At 42.8% G+C, this 18,163-nt stretch overlaps 1 protein-coding gene across 2 annotated transcripts in view; it reads right to left on the bottom strand.

Annotated features, from left to right (window-relative positions):
* LOC126199355 (cytochrome P450 6j1-like) overlaps nt 1-18,163 on the bottom strand; it is a 92,755-nt gene that overhangs the window by 3,788 nt on the left and 70,804 nt on the right. Inside the window, exon 8 of one of the 2 annotated variants that reach the window (XM_049936217.1) lies at nt 13,306-13,566. The exons of the other annotated variant lie outside the window; for it this stretch is intronic. Within the exon in view, the coding sequence (XP_049792174.1) occupies nt 13,306-13,566 (261 nt within the window). The remainder of the gene's footprint in view (nt 1-13,305; nt 13,567-18,163) is intronic. 2 annotated transcript variants of the gene reach the window in all.

Consider the following 18,163-nt stretch of genomic DNA (forward strand, 5'->3'; position numbering starts at 1 on the left):
GCAAGCATGAACACCTGATACAAAGGTTTCGTCTGAGTTAACCAGGCGGCAGCTAATAATGCCTATCACTGCATGTGTTTGTTTGACAGCAGCATAAGTAACAACAACAGTGCAGCCACGCAAATGGTCACAAGCGAAAGTGTAACGCATGGTTTTGACTTTTATGAAGATTTGGCGTGGATCACTAGCAGTATGAGGAGCGGAATGTGCCACAGCGTTTCTGCAACACTCCAGGCGCCGACACATCCGAGAACATGGGGTGCCGTGGAAAACTCTTTCGCGAGGGCTAATTTAAAGTCTATTAAGGAACTATTATTTTGCTGCAATTGGTGTAGGCCCTGAAGAACAACAACGCAATAGTCTTTTCGTGCGGCTATGCTCAGGTTAACGGTAGGCTACTGCAACCATCGCTCGTTGGAGCCAAGTTGTAAACAATCCCAGTGAATCGCGAGACCCCTCTAGTTTTTTAAAACCCTTTCATTGGGTCCGCGTCGATTATTCAGGCAGAGATAATGAGCATGTTATCAACATCGCAATTATAAATTATCGTGTGAGTGACATGATAAAGGAGGATACAATGAGCCACAGAAAATTAAACACAATTTTGAACAAGAACTGTTATTTTCTCTCTAACACTTTGCAGTCAGTTTCATTGCTTGTCGATGTATAGAAAATTATATTAATTGTTTATAATAGTTACCTGAGTAGGAATGAATACAACCTATATTTAAACAAATGTAACAGGCTTCATCGTTATAAGTATATAAATAAACAAATATTTTCTCTATTAACATTTAGGCCATATCTTGGATTCTGTGTGAATGGTCGAGTGTGTCATATTCTATTTGTATATCGAGCAAAAGTGAAACTAGTATTTCACGTATGTGCCGCTGTACAGGCCCTATAGTCCGGTCGGCGTAAGGACAACCCTGACAAGTAGCGATATTGCCAGCTTCCAGCTAAGTAGTGGTAATAGCTGCATGCGAAAACAGCAGTCGTTTATAAAACTCTACGACATTGTCCAGTCAACGAAGACCGAAAAAGGTCGAGTAGGGGAAAAAATCGAGTAATCGCAAATTTTTGCACAATGCTGGGGGGAAAATGTCCTAAAAAACATACCAAAAATCCTGACAGGTGTGGTTAAGCGTTGGGATGGATAAATGTTTAAAGGTCATTTTTTCAAGTTTTTCTCGAATAACTCGAAAACCGCCGCTTTTAGCGAAAATGGTTCGCACTACAAAATTAAACTACATTAAGTTTCCTACAAAAAAGGCCCTTTTTTCCAGCACTAATAATTTACGAGCTGCAGCGATGGAAAAATAGTAAATTATTAAAATAGTGTTTTAATGATATAAAATTAATGTTTATTCTGCACAGAATGCGTTAGCGGTACTCGGAACACTAACGCTGGTGATGCATATGAACAGAATCTACTTGAATCTCCGTTCACCGTGTAAGGAGTGTGTCAGAACTCTCCATTACATTGAAAACAATATAGTCAACTTAACGCTATTCTTTGCAATGTGTAAGCACTCAGATATCGATAGTAACAACCTCAGGGCGAAACATGGCAGCGCGTTCTAAGCATTGTTGTGAGACGAGGGCTGTCTGTGAGAGTGAAGTAGTAGTGTCGGTCGAGAGCTCGGAGACAGAAGACGTGTCACGCTGCCCTCACGTCGGTGATGGCAGATCTTACCACACTCAAGGCCTTATTTCATTTATATAGCCAGGGAGATCTAGATGGATTAACTACGCTTGAAGATGGAATTAAAGGTAAAATTTGGAAGCCTGGCACGAAAGCAATTGTAGGGTTAGGCTCGTGATTGTTACAATTTTGGTAAACATTTTTGGAAAGCAGTGATCAATTAATTGTTATATTTTGACTAAAGTTCAGTCTTGATCACATGATGTACGTTTTAATGATATAGATAACCGGTTTCGGTTCTTTCTACAAAACCATCATCAGACCTGTGGATAAATTTTAAGAAATACTAGATACCAATTTTAAATAAAATGAAAGTGTCTAATGATGTCAAAATTTAACAAGATAAAATAAAATTAATTATACCCATGGCTCCCTTAGGATGGTAGGTGGAGCTCTCCTCGCTGCTACGCAGTCAACTGATGGTTATGAGTGCTGAGCACGAGCTTAAATATGCAGAGGCTCCGCCTACTTCCTGTCACACCACAACTGCCAATCAGCGTTCATAATATGACGCCATCGTCAAAGTATAAAAGTAGGAAATACACTAATAACCTAAAATTGATTCATTTAAATGTCTGGTTAACAGATAGTTAGTATGTCTACAGCTTATTTATATTTTGGATAAAAACAGTGAACTACGATGTGTAATAGTTGTGCCCTCTATGGGCAACCTTAATACTATTACAGTGCCAGTTACATCAAAGATGTGAAAGTCCTTGGCGTTGTGGTATATATCGATTATACCGAGTCGCCTACATCACAATTGCATCTTTGTTGGATGCTGCAGAATCGTCTTATTTTAACTGTAGTTTATATAGCAATATTCTTTATAGCAGTAGGGTAGCAGCCACGAGTACGTTCCACATTATGTATATCTGAATAACTGATGAGACTGCTGATTAAATTTTTTAAAATCATCGATATAATAGTTTTTATAATAATCAATGTCAATTTAATAATTTTTTTTTATGTTGTGCAGCATATTTTACATACATTGCTTTTGCCATGGGTATAACTAGTCTTATATTTTTAAAAAACAAAAGAGTAGATGCTTTTATTATAAAATTTCGTCAAAAAGGTCGTAATAATATTTTTCGCGAAAATCTAATTGTTCATTGAGCAGCATTGATGATTTGGTTTTCAAATGAGCATATATCTCGATTTCTTCTATGATATTCATAAGTAAGCCTTTATTTGCATAATGAAGAACTTGTAAATTCTGTTCTACTGTCCCCTCAGCATGATTATTGAATGCTATATGATGGCCAAATACAGACTTTGTTCGTGAGGTACCCGACGTATGTTCTTTGTACCTTACTGCAAAATTTCGACCTGTTTGGCCGATATATATTTTCTCACAGTCTCTACATTGGATCTTGTACACTCCTGATCTGGTAGATTTTCCATTATCTTTACTTACGGTATGTCTTAATTTTTGTTGTAAAGTATTGTCAGTTGTAAATGCTATTGTTATTCCAGAATTTTTGAATAAATTAGTAATTCTATCTGATATGTTTCCCATATATGTCATCTCCATATATTTTGGATTACCTATTAGTGGAGTACTTTGTGATTGTTGTACTTTATTAAAAATGATATCTACCTGTCGTGTGTCGAAAGAGTTGGTTTTTGCAATTTGTTTTAAGATGGTCATTTCCTTTTTGATCTCATTAGCTTCTAGCGGTAATTTTAGTATTCGGTGTATCATGGACTTAAAAAACGCTTTTTTATACTTGTCAGGATGACATGATGTGGCATTAATAATAACATCAGTGGTTGTAGGTTTCCTGTATATGGTGAATAAATGTTTCCCATTGTTATTAGTTATAGTGAGATCTAGGTAGTTAATAGATTTTCGATTTTCATGCTCAACTGTAAATTGTAACTTCGGATGCATAGAGTTTAATTTTATAGCAAGTTTCTCAATTTCATCTTTTGAACCATTATAAAGCAATAATGTATCATCTACATATCGCTTGTAATATATGATTTTATTTGCGATATCAGGGTTATGTTTCAGGAATTGCGTCTCAATGTGGTTCACGAAAATGTCTGCAACTGTCCCAGCCAAAGAATTTCCCATTGCTAAGCCATCTTTCTGACAACAGATTTTAGTATTAAAAGAGAAATAATTGTAATCTAAAGTGCATTCAAGCAGTTCTATAAATTCGATTATTTCGTCTTTAGTCATATTTTTGTATTGTATTAAGTTATCCCTAATTATATTAATCGTCTCATTAATGGGTATATTTGTATATAAATTTTTAATATCTAATGAGGCAAAACTTGCACTAGTTGGAATGTCTATATTGTGGATTTGTTGTGCTAGTTCATAACTGTTTTTGATACTGAAATTTCTGTCATATGTATAGACAGAATCCCCAAATACCTAAATTAAGATCACAGATTAAACTGCATAGAAAAGAGAAATCTATACGACCTATTGTCAACTACAAAAGTAGTCCTTCATATAAACTAAATATGAAACTTAATAAAATTTTGAAAGCATTCTATATATATGACAGCAATTACTGCTAACTCAGGTGGCTTATAGAGTCCACAGACGAACATAGGTATATATTTCTTGTAGCTACATTACATATTGGTTGCGTATACGGTACAGCTGTTCCAAATTGCCAGAGGAGCTGCTCTTTTTTCAGTTTATAGATTATACATCCTCAGCATTTCCTGCCATGCTCTCACATGGGATTAGACAAAATAACTTCACTGAGCTCGTTCTTATGTGGCGGAGTTATACGTTCCTGTGTGTTTTATATGTAAGTATAAAGTTGTCAGTGAGTTTTTAATGTTGGAGGACAAGGGATTGTAATTGTGACACCTTGCTGCTGTCTATCATTGATACCGTGTTGCAAAGTTGTGTAATCGTGTTTTAGTCACTTGGCGGTGGATTAATGATTGACCAGGTAGCCAGGAAGATACTATACTTTTTTTGTCGTTAATTGTGTTACTGGATAAACATTTCTGTTGAGAAGCTGCTGACACTTGTAGAGTGGGCTGCACCGAGAGGAGCCACTTGCCACACATCCACAGCGTATCTTCCAAGAAGGACGTGAATATTTCTGGAGGAATGGGGCTGATCATGTCCTAATCTAGAACAACGACCTGCTGTTATGCATTGCTTCCCGTACGTGGAAATATCTGAAGTTCTGTAGCATCTAGGTGACGTACTTCTGTCGCAGAGGGAGACAACGTAAGCCTCAGAGCCTCTTGAGATTTTGGGAGAACTGAGGCTGTGGCGATGCATTTCATACCCTTCATGCTGTGAGAAGTATTCCAAACAATGATAGTGGAGACAATGAAATCGACATGTCGAATACGTATTCACGGCTTGTGACACTTGGAAAAGGCTCTTCAGCGTGGAAGACGGTTGACAGCTCCAGCTGTGTAGCCCTTTTACATAAGATCTCACTTAAGATCTGAAAATAAGTATTAATAAACTGAAAATAACTCCACTATATAAGGACAAGCTCAGTGAAGTTATTTTGTCCATTCACGCAGGAGAACTGGACAGGAAATGCTGTGGAGGTATAGTCTGTCTGTAAAGTAAACATTGAGCAACGTTCATGGTGGGGGAAGCAGCATTTCCCCGAAAAACACTCCAGCTGTCGTACAGGATGACTTACAACGAATTTCTCCTCTAGCAGAGTAAAACATTGGGCAGAGATTTAAATACATTCTGCCCTTGTGCATTACCTGCGTTAGTATCATTACTCACTCCTATCAGCATCCCATGTAGTGTTAACGCATTTTGTGCAAGAAAAACAGTGGTCGAGGATCTCGTGACTTGGTGGGGTAAAGAGAGCCGGGAACTGCTTGCTCGCTCTTCAATTTGCAAACATATAAAGGACGGAAGCGCATAACATAAGTTCGGCTATCTGCCTTCCCTCACGTGACCACCCTTATCCCCCACCCTATCCTATTATACCCCCATAACACAACTGATACTTTAAAACGGCTCTACTTCATTTAGATGTGGTACACAAATTTAATATTTCCCTAAACTATGTCAGTTAAAATTAAACATTAATTTTGTACCATCAAAAAACCATTTTTAATAATATGCTATTTTTCTATCCGGACAACTCGTAAATTATTAGTCATATAGAAAAAAAGAATAGGACCTTTTTTCTCGGAAATGTAATGTAGTTCAATTTTGTTCTGCGAATAACTTTCTCTAGAAGCCACGGTTTTTAGAGTTATTCGAGAAAATCAGAGAAAACCGACATTAAATCCATTCCCACCAACGCTCACCTCCGACCGGTCAGGATTTTTAATATGTTCTTTAGGACACTCCCGCCTAGCACTGTCCAAAAAATTTTCGACTACGTAATTTTTTCTCCAGGACTAACAGAAAAGCTTACGTAATCGTGTTACGTAACTGGTTGCAGTAGGCACTCGTAGCCACAATACAGAATCTTTAAATGCAGCCAGTAGGGTTTTACGAGAACAGGGTCGCCTTTCTTGCGAAGATTTCCATTAGCGCTCTTCTCTTACACCTTCATATGGGCTATATTGAACCATTAAGTTTATAGCAGCGCTGCTTTTTATTCTTTCATTGTCGTTGGGGAGGCGTGTTGCAGCATTTCCACACGCACGAATGACCATAGAGCTGTTGCCAACCTCGTTGGTGAAGGAATGGAACGCCCTACTGCAAGAACTCATTACTTACAATGTGGCCACAACGGAACGTCACAAATTGCGGTGACTTCATAATAATTATTGTCTTTGAATAAAAGTGTCATTTCTATTCGTCTCATTGGGTGTTTCTTTCCCCTACTTTTTGTACTTGTCAGTGACAAGGTACGCGAAAGTTACTATCGTCATTAAGATTTGCACACCAATAAAACGAAGCGCCAAAGAAACTGGTATAGCCATGTGTATTACAATACAGAGATGTGTAAATAGGCAGAATACGGCGCTGCCGTCGGCAATGCCTCGATAAGACAACAAGTGTCTGGCGCAGTTGTTAGATTGGTTTCTGCTGCTACAATGGCAGGTTATCAAGATTTAAGTGAGTATGAATGTCGTGATACAGTCGGCGCACGAGCGACGGGACACAGCATCCCCGAGGTAGCGAAGAAATGGGTTTTCCGAGTACGACCATTTCACGAGCGTACCGTGAATATCAGGAATCCGATAAAACATCCAATCTCCGACGTCGCTGCATTCGGAAAAGATCCTGCAACAATGGAATCAACGGTGAGTCAAGAGAATCGTTCAATGTGACAGAAGGCAGCCCTTCTGCAGATTGCTGCAGATTTCAATCCTGGGCCATCAACAAGTGTCATCGAGCGAACCATCATCGATATGGGCTTCCGAATCCGGAGGCCCACTCGTGTACCCTTGATGACTGCACGACACAAAGCTTTGCGACTCGCCTGGGCCTGTGAACACCGACATTGGACTGTTGCCTGGTCGCACGAGTCTCGTATCAAATTGTATCGAGAGGATGGACGTGTACGGGTATGGAGACAACCTCATTAATCCATGGCCTCTGCATGTTTTAGCTGGTGGCGGCTCTGTAATGGTGTGAGGCGTCTGCGGTTGGAGTGACATTGGTCCCCTTATACGTCTAGATACGACAACGACAGGTGACACGCACGTAAGGATCCTGTCTCATCACCTGCATCCATTCATGTCCATCGTGCGTTTCGACGGACTTGGGCTATTCCAGCAGGACAATGCGACACCCCACACGTCCAGAATTGTTATAGAGTGGTTCCAAGAACACTCTTCTGAGTTTAAACACTTTCGCTGGCCACCAGTCTCACCAGTCATATCTGGGATGCCTTGCAACGTGTTGTTGAGGAAAAACCTCCACCCCTATGGACAGCCCTGCAAGATTCATGGTGTCAGTTCCCTCCAGCACTACTTCTGACATTAGTCGAGTCCATGCTACGTCGTGTTGCGCCACTTCTGCATGCTCGCGGGGCGTACACGATATTAGGCAGATGTACAAGTTTCTTTGGCTTTTCAGTGCGTTTTGCGTCATTTTACCCGCTGGATACGTGTGGTGCAACGACAATACGGCACTAAGAGACTCGAATCCGATGAAAAAATTTCTGCTTTAAAGATGCCTTGTCTACTCCATTGCCTTTTCGACTGCATGCATCTTCGCAGGAAATACAATGGATTCGTTGACATTTTCATCGAATTGTGCCATGATAATTTATGTCTCTTTTAGGTAGGTCGAATATCAATCCAGTTCTGATGCATATCTCTTTCTATTGAATCACACTACTGCCTTCAACATTATCTTATTTGGGTTGTTGAATAGTGGACTACTTCACACAGTGCTGCGAACCAAGTTTTCACATAAGATAGGTTAAAGTTGAGTATAAGTGTATGAAAACATCGTACAGAAAGGACGGTTTGACAGGACTTCCATTCAGGATTCCAGCGTAATTTCCAGTGTAGCATGAAAACAACAAAAAACGATGAAAATATTTCCTGCGAATGGTGTTCTAGGAAAAATAAACAGCCGATATCTTCAAAATTGGATGTGATAGGCAAACTGCTTTTGAGAATTGAAATCTGCAAACATCATTTGTTCTCTTTGTTTGTTTATTTCTCTGTCCTGGCGTGATTAGGGCCATCAGCAGCACTTTCACATCGAACCAAGCGTTCTCCATGATCTCCACTATATTAATTAGGGGAAGCATTTTATAACAAGTCTTATAGTAATATAGAATTCAACATTTGGAATAACAGTAATACTGAATTCAAAATTTGGAAATAAGAATGACATAACAAGTGGAAATAGTAACGGCAGTGGTAGCAGAAAATAAGCGCAGATGGTATTTGTCATAGTCATTTCTGAAAGTTGGATTCTACATTGTACGTAAGACCTCTTATTATATACTTGTCATAATGGTTGTAATGTAAATTATGTGGAATATCTTATAGCTCTAGTGTCGTGAGGACAAATAAATAAAATGAACAGCTAAATATTTCACGCTAATTTCAATAATAAAACCAGTTTGCTCCACCACACCCAGTTTTGAAGATGTCGTCTATTAGACTGTAAGTGCGCTGTTTAGGTTTGTATGTTAGTAACGTCACGTAGCACTCTGTATGAAAATCACCGACTGTGCTGTGTGCAGTCTGTGGCTGATTTGCATTGTTGAAATATTCGCTATTGTAGTGTTGGGCAGCTGGATATGAACAGCACGTAGCATTGCGCAGTTGGAGGTGAGCCGCCAGCAGTGGTGGATGTGGGGAGAGAGATGGCGGAGTTTTGAGAGTGGACGATCTAGACGTGTGTCCATCAGAGAGAGTAAATTTGTAAGACTGGATGTCATGAACTGATATATATATACATATTATGACTTTTGAACACTATTAAGGTAAATACATTGTTTGCTCTCTATCAAAATCTTTCATTTGCTAACTATGCCTATCAGTAGTTAGTGCCTTCAGTAGTTAGAATCTTTTATTTAGCTGGCAGTATTGGCGCTCCCTGTATTGTAGTAGTTCGAGTAACGAAGACTTTTGTAAGTGATTCATGAAAGGTATAGGTTATTGTTAGTCAGGGCCATACTTTTGTAGAGATTATTGAAAGTCAGATTGCATTGCGCTAAAAATATTGTGTGTCAGTTTAGTGTTGATCAGAATAGGTAAAGAGCGAAATGTCTGAGTACGTTCAGTTCTGCTCAGCTGTTTGAAAATCAAATATTGTAAGAGGTTTATCAGCACAGTAATTCATAAATTTTTCTAAGGGGATGTTTCATATGGATCCTGGCAGGGTCGCCATATGAAACATCTGCCATCTCTCTCCCCACATCCACCACTGCTGGCAGCTCGCCTTCAATTGCGCAACGCTACGCGCCGTTCACATCCAGCTGCCCAACACTACAATAGCGAATATTTCAACAATGCAAATCAGACACAGACTGCACACAGCACAGTCGGTGATTTTCATACAGAGTGCTATGTGGCGTTACCAACATACAAACCTAAACAGCCTACTTACAGGACTATCTGATCAGAAGTATGTAGAGACATATTGGTTGACATTAATATGAGGGTGTGTCCACCCCTCGCCTTTTGACTGCTTGAACTTTGTTGGGGGTGTCCTCCTGCTTAGCTGGGTGGTAACATGCTTGCCTCCCACGCAAGTGGGACCACGTACGATTTCCGGCCGAGTTGGAGATCTTCTCCGCTTGTGGACTGGGTGTTGTGTTGTCCTCATCATCATACCATTCTGATCACCGGCGCGCAAGTCGCCCAATGTGGCATTGAATGCAATAAGACTTGCACTTCGCGACCGAACTTCCCCGAATGGGGTCTCCCGGCTAATGATGCCTTATGCTCATTTCCATTTTCTCTGTTAGGGGTACTTTCGATGAGGTGTCAGAATGCCTGTCGAAGAATGGAAGTCCATTCTTCGTCAGGGGCTGAAACCAGGAAGGACAGCGATATTGGACTCTGGTGACTGGAGCGAAGGGGACCTTCTCTTCCCAAAGAAGATCCATTGGGTTCAGATCGGGACTCCTGGTAGGACAGTCCATTTCAGGAATGTTTCAGTCCAGAAACCATTGCCTCACAAATGATGCTTTATGACAGGATGCACTGGCGTGCTGATAGAAACAATCATCTCTGAACTGTTCCCCCACTGTATGTTGTACAAAATACTGTGAAATGTGTTCCTATCCTTCTGGATTTAGCGGCTTCTCAAGCGCAATAAGGGCTCCACACGGTAACTAAAGATCTTAATACCACCTCCTCCGTATTCACTGTTGGCTCTTCACGTGATGGCGGGTAACAGTCTCCAGGCGTTCGCCAAACTTCAACCACTGCGTCGGATTGCCACATGGTATAGCGTGAATCATCACTCCAAATCAATCGTTACCAATCTCCCGCAGTCTAACGGCGTTGCTCTTTACGCCGCCTAAATCGTCTCTTAGCGATGGCTAGTTATGTGTAGCTTACGAGAAGCTGTTCCACTACTGTATTCCATCTCTTTCTGCTTGTGCACAGTCACTGTGCTACCTAGACCGTTAGCAGCCCTTTTGATCTCACGATATATTCCTTCCGCCGAATTCATGCTGTTTTTATGAACACCCTCTGCAGTGCTCGGCGGTCCCTGTGCGCCAGTACATGAGGTGTCCGGCAGGTGAAGTCTGGCTGGTCAAGGTTTGTCTGTGGTGGCTCTTTCGTGTATGCACAGCACCAGCAGTCAGTTTGTGCAGCTTTAGAACGTTTGAAATGTCTCTCAGGAGACAGCCACTGACTAGTCAACATTCGATGTCGTTGAGGCCTCCTGACCGACCCATTCTGCTGTTACTACTACCCTACTGACAACATAATACTCCCCGCCTCACGCCTCAACTTCTATTGCCGGGCAAGAGTAATAGAAGGCAGATTTCAGACTACCTAACAGATCAAAACGAAAATTTCTATTCCGACACTGACAATGTTGAGTGTTTATGGAAAAAGTTCAAGGCAAATGCGTTTTAGACAGGTACGTGCCGAGTAAATCTGCGAGGGACGGGAAAAACCCACCGTGGTTCAACAACAAAGTTAGGAAACTACTGCGAAAGCAAAGAGAGCTTCACTGCAAGTTTAAACGCAGCCAAAACATCTCAGACAAACAGAAACTAAACGATGTCAAAGTTAGCGTAAGGAGGGCTATGCGTGAAGCGTTCAGTGAATTCGAAAGTAAAATTATATGTACCGACTTGGCAGAAAATCCTAGGAAGTTCTGGTCTTACGTTAAATCAGTAAGTGGCTCGAAACAGCATATCCAGTCACTCCGGGATGATGATGTAATTGAAACAGACGATGACACACGTAAAGCTGAAATACTAAACACCTTCTTCCAAAGCTGTTTCACAAAGGAAGACCACACTGCAGTCCCTTCCCTAAAAATGGCCGGCATCGAAGTAAGTGACCAAGGAATAGAAAAGCAACTGAAATCACTCAACAGAGGAAAGTCCACTGCACCTGACGGGATACCAATTCGATTCTACACTGAGTACGCGAAAGAACTTGCCCCCCTTCTAACAGCCGTGTACCGCAAGTCTCTAGAGGAACGGAAGGTTCCAAATGATTGGAAAAGAGCACAGGTAGTCCCAGTCTTCAAGAAGATCGTCGAGCAGATCCGCAAAACTATAGACCTATATCTCTGACATCGATCTGTTGTAGAATTTCAGAACTTGTTTTTTGCTCGCGTATCATGTAATTTCTGGAAACCCAGAATCTACTCTATATGAATCAACATGGATTTCGGAAATAGCGATCATGTGAGACCCAACTCGCTTTATTTGTTCATGAGACCCATAAAATATTAGATACAGGCTCCCAGGTATATTGCATTTTCCTTGACTTACCGAAGGTGTTCGATACAGTTCCGCACTGTCGCCTGACAAAGAAAATAAGAGTCTACGGAATATCAGACCAGCTGTATGGCTGGATTGAAGAGTTTTTAGCAAACAGAACACAGCATGTTGTTCTCAATGGAGAGACGTCTACAGACATTAAAGTAACCTCTGGCGTGCCACAAGGGAGTGTTATGGGACCACTGCTTTTCACAATATATATATATATAAATGACCTAGTAGATAGTGTCGGAAGTTCCATGCGGCTTTTCGCGGATGATGCTGTAGTATACAGAGCAGTTGCAGCATTAGAAAATTGCAGCGAAATGCAGGAAGATCTGCAGCGGATAGGCACTTGGTACAGGGCGTGGCAACTGACCCTTAACATAGACAAATGTAATGTATTGCGAATACATAGAAAGAAGGATCCTTTGTGTGATTATATGATAGCGGAACAAACACTGGTAGCAGTTACTTCTGTAAAATATCTGGGAGTATGCGTGCGGAACGATTTGAAGTGGAATGATCACATAGAATTAATTGTTGGTAAGGCGGGTGCCAGGTTGAGATTCATTGGGAGAGTCCATAGAAAATGTAGTCCATCAACAAAGTCGGTGGCTTACAAAACACTCGCTCGACCTATACTTGAGTATTGCTCATCAGTGTGGGATCCGTACCAGGTCGGGTTGACAGAGGAGGTAGAGAAGATCCAAAGAAGAGCGGCTCGTTTCGTCACAGGGTTATTTGGTAAGCGTGATAGCGTTACGGAGATGTTTAGCAAACTCAAGTGGAGGACTCTGCAAGAGAGGCGCTCTGCATCGCGGTGTAGCTTGCTGTCCAGGTTTAGAGAGGGTGCGTTTCTGGATGAGGTATCGAATATATTGCTTCCCCCTACTTATACCTCCCGAGGAGATCACGAATGTAAAATTAGAGAGATTCGAGCGCGCACGGAGGCTTTCAGACAGTCGTTCTTCCCGCGAACCATATGCGACTGAAACAGGAGTATAAATGGAACTGGAGTATAAATGTAGATGTAGATGAAGATGTACATCTCTCGTGACATCTAGTAGTCAACTCCAAACAACTTAGGGGTGTTACATACTTTTGAACATATAGTGTAAATTTCTCATGGAATACTGTTGGTGGGAAAAATATTTTCGTCGTTTCTGGTTGTTTTTCATGTAACCCTGTAAATTACATTGCATTAAGAAAAATAGAAACCATCTCAGATGCTTACGTATTGTTTAGCAGTGTGCTCACCTATGCAGGACCGCGGCCCAAGACCGAACGGCATGTAAGCCTTGAGCGCGGTGCGGTCCTTGTTGTCCGGACTGAAGCGCTCGGGGTCGAAGCGCTCCGGGTGTGGGAAGTATAGCGGGTCCAGGTGGAGGCCGAGGATGGAGACGACCAGCAGGGAGCCGGTCTGCAGCGTGAAGGGGCGGCCGGAGGCGGTCGTCAGCGGGTAGGCGGCCGTGCACGTCTTCTCCAGCGTGCCGGCCGGAGGGTGCACCCGCAGCGTCTCTGGACACGCACGACGAGTGGGCCACGTCAGAGAGTTAGCGGTGAATATGAGGGGATGGACAGAGTGTAGTTTCCCACGATCAACGTAAAACTTATTTCAGGCAACATTTGAATGAAAGTAACGTATTTTGGCCCGCCCGGTTAGCTGTGCGGTCGAACGCACGGCTTTCCGGATTGGGAAGGAGCGCCTGGTCCCTGGCACGAACCCGCCTGGCGGACTTGTGTCGAGCTCCGGTGAGCCGGCCAGTCTGTGGATGGTTTTTAGGCGGTTTTCCATCTGCCTCGGCGAATGCGGGCTGGTTCCCCTATTTCGCCTCAGCTACACTATGTCGGCGATTGCTGCGTAAACAAGTTCTCCACGTACGCGTTCACCATTACTCTATCACGGAACATAGGGGTTACACTCGTCTGGCGCGAGACGTTCCCTAGGAGAGGGGTCCACCAGGGGTCTCAACCGCACAGTAACCCTGAAATAGTGGTTCGGTGTGAGGCGGGGGAGGGATGAAGTGGACTGCGTTAGTCGTCGTGGGGTTGTGGACCACTGCGGCTGCGGCGGGAACGGAGCCTCTCCGTCATTTCTAGGCCCCCGGTTAACATACAATGCAATAAAACATACAGCAATGCAAATGCCTTTACTTCTGTGCTTCCCACGTCCGGGTTCCCGGGTTCGATTCCCGGCGGGGTTATGGATTTTCTCTGCCTCGTGATGACTGGGTGTTGTGTGATGTCCTTAGGTCAGTTAGGTCTAAGTAGTTCTAAGTTCTAGGGGACTGATGACCATAGATGTTAAGCCTCATAGTGCCCTTTGAACCATTTTTTTTAAATGAAAATATTCCTTTAAAAAGTACATTTAAGTATGTACATATTCTGATTTGCATGAACCATTTGCAGATGCTCGCCTCTGAATGATTTTAAAAAAGCAAATATCTTGTTTTTTGAATATAACGGACGTGTTACTGTATAATGCTTGCTAGTCTATATCATATTATGTATTTGTAACAATTTAGTATGTGATAACACGAAAAAAAATTATGAATCGGCGACTGTAACACTGATGTTTAGTGTTTCACCGAAAGTTCCGATTTTATTGTTGTTTCACAATTATCTAAAATATATCAAATTACCATAACAGGATATAAAGGTATTACGATATTATCTTTTTAATTTTATCCATATTTTGCAGCTTAAAACGTGACTGTATTCAAAACATTGGAGGTATGTGTTAAACAACGCCTTCAGTCATAACATTTTCGTGGTTTATTAACTACACGATGCATTTCGGACCCTGTGGGCCCATCGTCAGGTGTACTTTGTTTTAATACATGTTTTATTTCTTCTCCAACGATGTTATCTATTATGCGAACGGTTCTTTGAGGTAGCTGTTACACTTAAATGTATAAACCAGAAGCTTCTTCTAACCACTCACAAGCAATTTTCTCTTGCTGTGTGTTGAACAACATTGGTATATCGTCAGTGATGGATGCATACTAGCTTAGGTCCTCGTGATTTAGCCAGTCTTCTCCGAAAGTTGTTCGAAGTAACATGTCATCTGAGACTGGATGACTGAGAAGCACTTTAGCTTGTGGTTAAAAAAAAGATTTTCTTAATGCTCCATCAGCGTTTCTAACGAGACATCCCCTTCTGCACATCTTGCTGCTACCTCTAAAGTGCAGTTGCCTCCATAACTTGTATATGAAAATTGGTTTAATTTCAATTATGTGATTTCAATTTCGTAGACTTTTAGATAAGTGTTTCACGTCTATCACTCTCCAGTCTTCATCATGGTTTCTTACGTCATTCACTCACTGGTAGACCTCCTTATACTCTGTCGTTACAGTTGTTGGCCTTTTTAGCAGGGATTTCTCTACTACAACGAAAATGCGGTCAGCAAGTAAGTAACTGCGTCCTCGTGACAATAATTATTAATATTAATGCTACGCAATATTATTACACGGGAGCAAAGGAGCACGAAGTGTTGCTAACAGCTGCGCGGACATGTCCGAAAGAGTAGACACCATATCCATATAAGTATAAAGTTCTGGCAGTACCTGGCATGACCTCCTCCTTCTGTGCGGATGCACACATATTCCCCGAACTCTTACGGGCCTTGGTAAGAATGTCTTCCACGTGTAATGAGTGTGTTGGGGTGGGACACTCCGAATGTAGTGTGTGGACATGCAAGGTGAGAATGGGGTTTCCGCGGGAGGCGTGCTCGAGATAGTTCCTGCAGTCGCACTATCCTCTGTGCCCTCGGTGGCTCAGATGAATAGAGCATCTGCCATGCAAACAAGAGATCCCGTGTTCGAGACCCGGTCGGGGCACACATTTTCACTTGTCCCCGTTGATAAATATCAACGCCCGTCAGCAGCTGACGGCATATAATTCTAATTTCGTGCTAGACGCCTGCAGGTCATCAGTGGTGTCTGTTCTTTCGGACAGGACGAATAAGGACAATGTTATTTAAATACATATTGGAAAACATTATTGCCAAAATATCCTACGTACAAAGACAGATAAATGGAAAATAAAAGTATCAATCGGGTCGAGGGGCGCAAAAGTGTCATGGTACGGTACTACCAATGCGGATGACTGAGTTACCTACTAAAAGCCACATACAGCGAAAACTTTCAGCGTCATTTTTTCAGAAATGGTCAATATCTACGGATAAGTCGAGACAAGTGTTCGCTTATTTCCACTTCCCATCCACTGAGCGAAGTTGGTGGGAAATCGGGTTGTAGTACTTTCTGTGTTCTTCTTGTAAATATCTACGACCGGTCCAACTTGTCTAGCACAGAGGTAATTTTATTTCTGGACAAATGTGTGGAGCTATGATTGAAATTCAGAGAACAACGTTAGCTAACTTAATATCATCACTTTAGTATAAGTTAAGCGATTTAAGCACTGCACGACTAGAAAGTTCTCAAGAGGCACGAATGTTACCTGTTCCATATTTAATTGGCGTTACGAGTGACATCGCGTGGCTTTCCGACACCTTGACTCCAACGCCAGTGTGGTGTGAGCTACATTTTCTGCGTGTCCTTTTCCCGAAATTCACTTTACACCACTTACAAATTAACTATATGCAAAAAAAAAAACCGGAAAAATGCGAGAAGGCCTCACGCTTTGAGCTTTTCGCACAAAATTAATTTGTATACAAATAATAATAATAACAATAATAATAATACGTAGTAATTTTGTGTGGCGCAGTAGATTTGTGCAAGTCTGTCACCTGAACGCCAGTTTCACGACTTGCATGTCCCTTTTTTCCAACCGGGCAAAGGGGACCCATAGCTTAAAGTGGAATGCAAATAACCTAACGTTTTTGGTGAGAAGAAGGCTGGGTTGAAACGAAGAATTTGAGGTCCGACCGACACTCGAACCCGTGACCTCTCGAGCCCCCACCGTGATTCGTGCCACTGATCTCTTGATGCCCAGGCACGCATGTTACCGCTACAACACCAGGCCCGCCATGTACATAGAAGTTCAACTACAACTTTTGATGAGTGGGTTTGCGAGTATCGAAATGTGTGACATAAATGACCGTATAATATGATTGCATCGATTTAGAATCTTCATTTTTTTCCACCGCCAAGGGATCGTGGACCTTATTATTTGATATAAATTTCAAATTCATACCTCTATTCATTGTTGAGAAAATTGGGTATCTTAACACAGGAACAGACAACGAAGTGATACTACACTCCTGGAAATGGAAAAAAGAACACATTGACACCGGTATGTCAGACCCACCATACTTGCTCCGGACACTGCGAGAGGGCTGTACAAGCAATGATCACACGCACGGCACAGCGGACACACCAGGAACCGCGGTGTTGGCCGTCGAATGGCGCTAGCTGCGCAGCATTTGTGCACCGCCGCCGTCAGTGTCAGCCAGTTTGCCGTGGCATACGGAGCTCCATCGCAGCATGCCGCGACAGCGTGGACGTGAACCGTATGTGCAGTTGACGGACTTTGAGCGAGGGCGTATAGTGGGCATGCGGGAGGCCGGGTGGACGTACCGCCGAATTGCTCAACACGTGGGGCGTGAGGTCTCCACAGTACATCGATGTTGTCGCCAGTGGTCGGCGGAAGGTGCACGTGCCCGTCGACCTGGGACCGGACCGCAGCGACGCACGGATGCACGCCAAGACCGTAGGATCCTACGCAGTGCCGTAGGGGACCGCACCGCCACTTCCCAGCAAATTAGGGACACTGTTGCTCCTGGGATATCGGCGAGGACCATTCGCAACCGTCTCCATGAAGCTGGGCTACGGTCCCGCACACCGTTAGGCCGTCTTCCGCTCACGCCCCAACATCGTGCAGCCCGCCTCCAGTGGTGTCGCGACAGGCGTGAATGGAGGGACGAATGGAGACGTGTCGTCTTCAGCGATGAGAGTCGCTTCTGCCTTGGTGCCAATGATGGTCGTATGCGTGTTTGGCGCCGTGCAGGTGAGCGCCACAATCAGGACTGCATACGACCGAGGCACACAGGGCCAACACCCGGCATCATGGTGTGGGGAGCGATCTCCTACACTGGCCGTACACCACTGGTGATCGTCGAGGGGACACTGAATAGTGCACGGTACATCCAAACCGT

Source organism: Schistocerca nitens, chromosome 8 (genome assembly GCF_023898315.1).
Source record: "Schistocerca nitens isolate TAMUIC-IGC-003100 chromosome 8, iqSchNite1.1, whole genome shotgun sequence".
NCBI classification, from domain to species: domain Eukaryota; kingdom Metazoa; phylum Arthropoda; class Insecta; order Orthoptera; family Acrididae; genus Schistocerca; species Schistocerca nitens.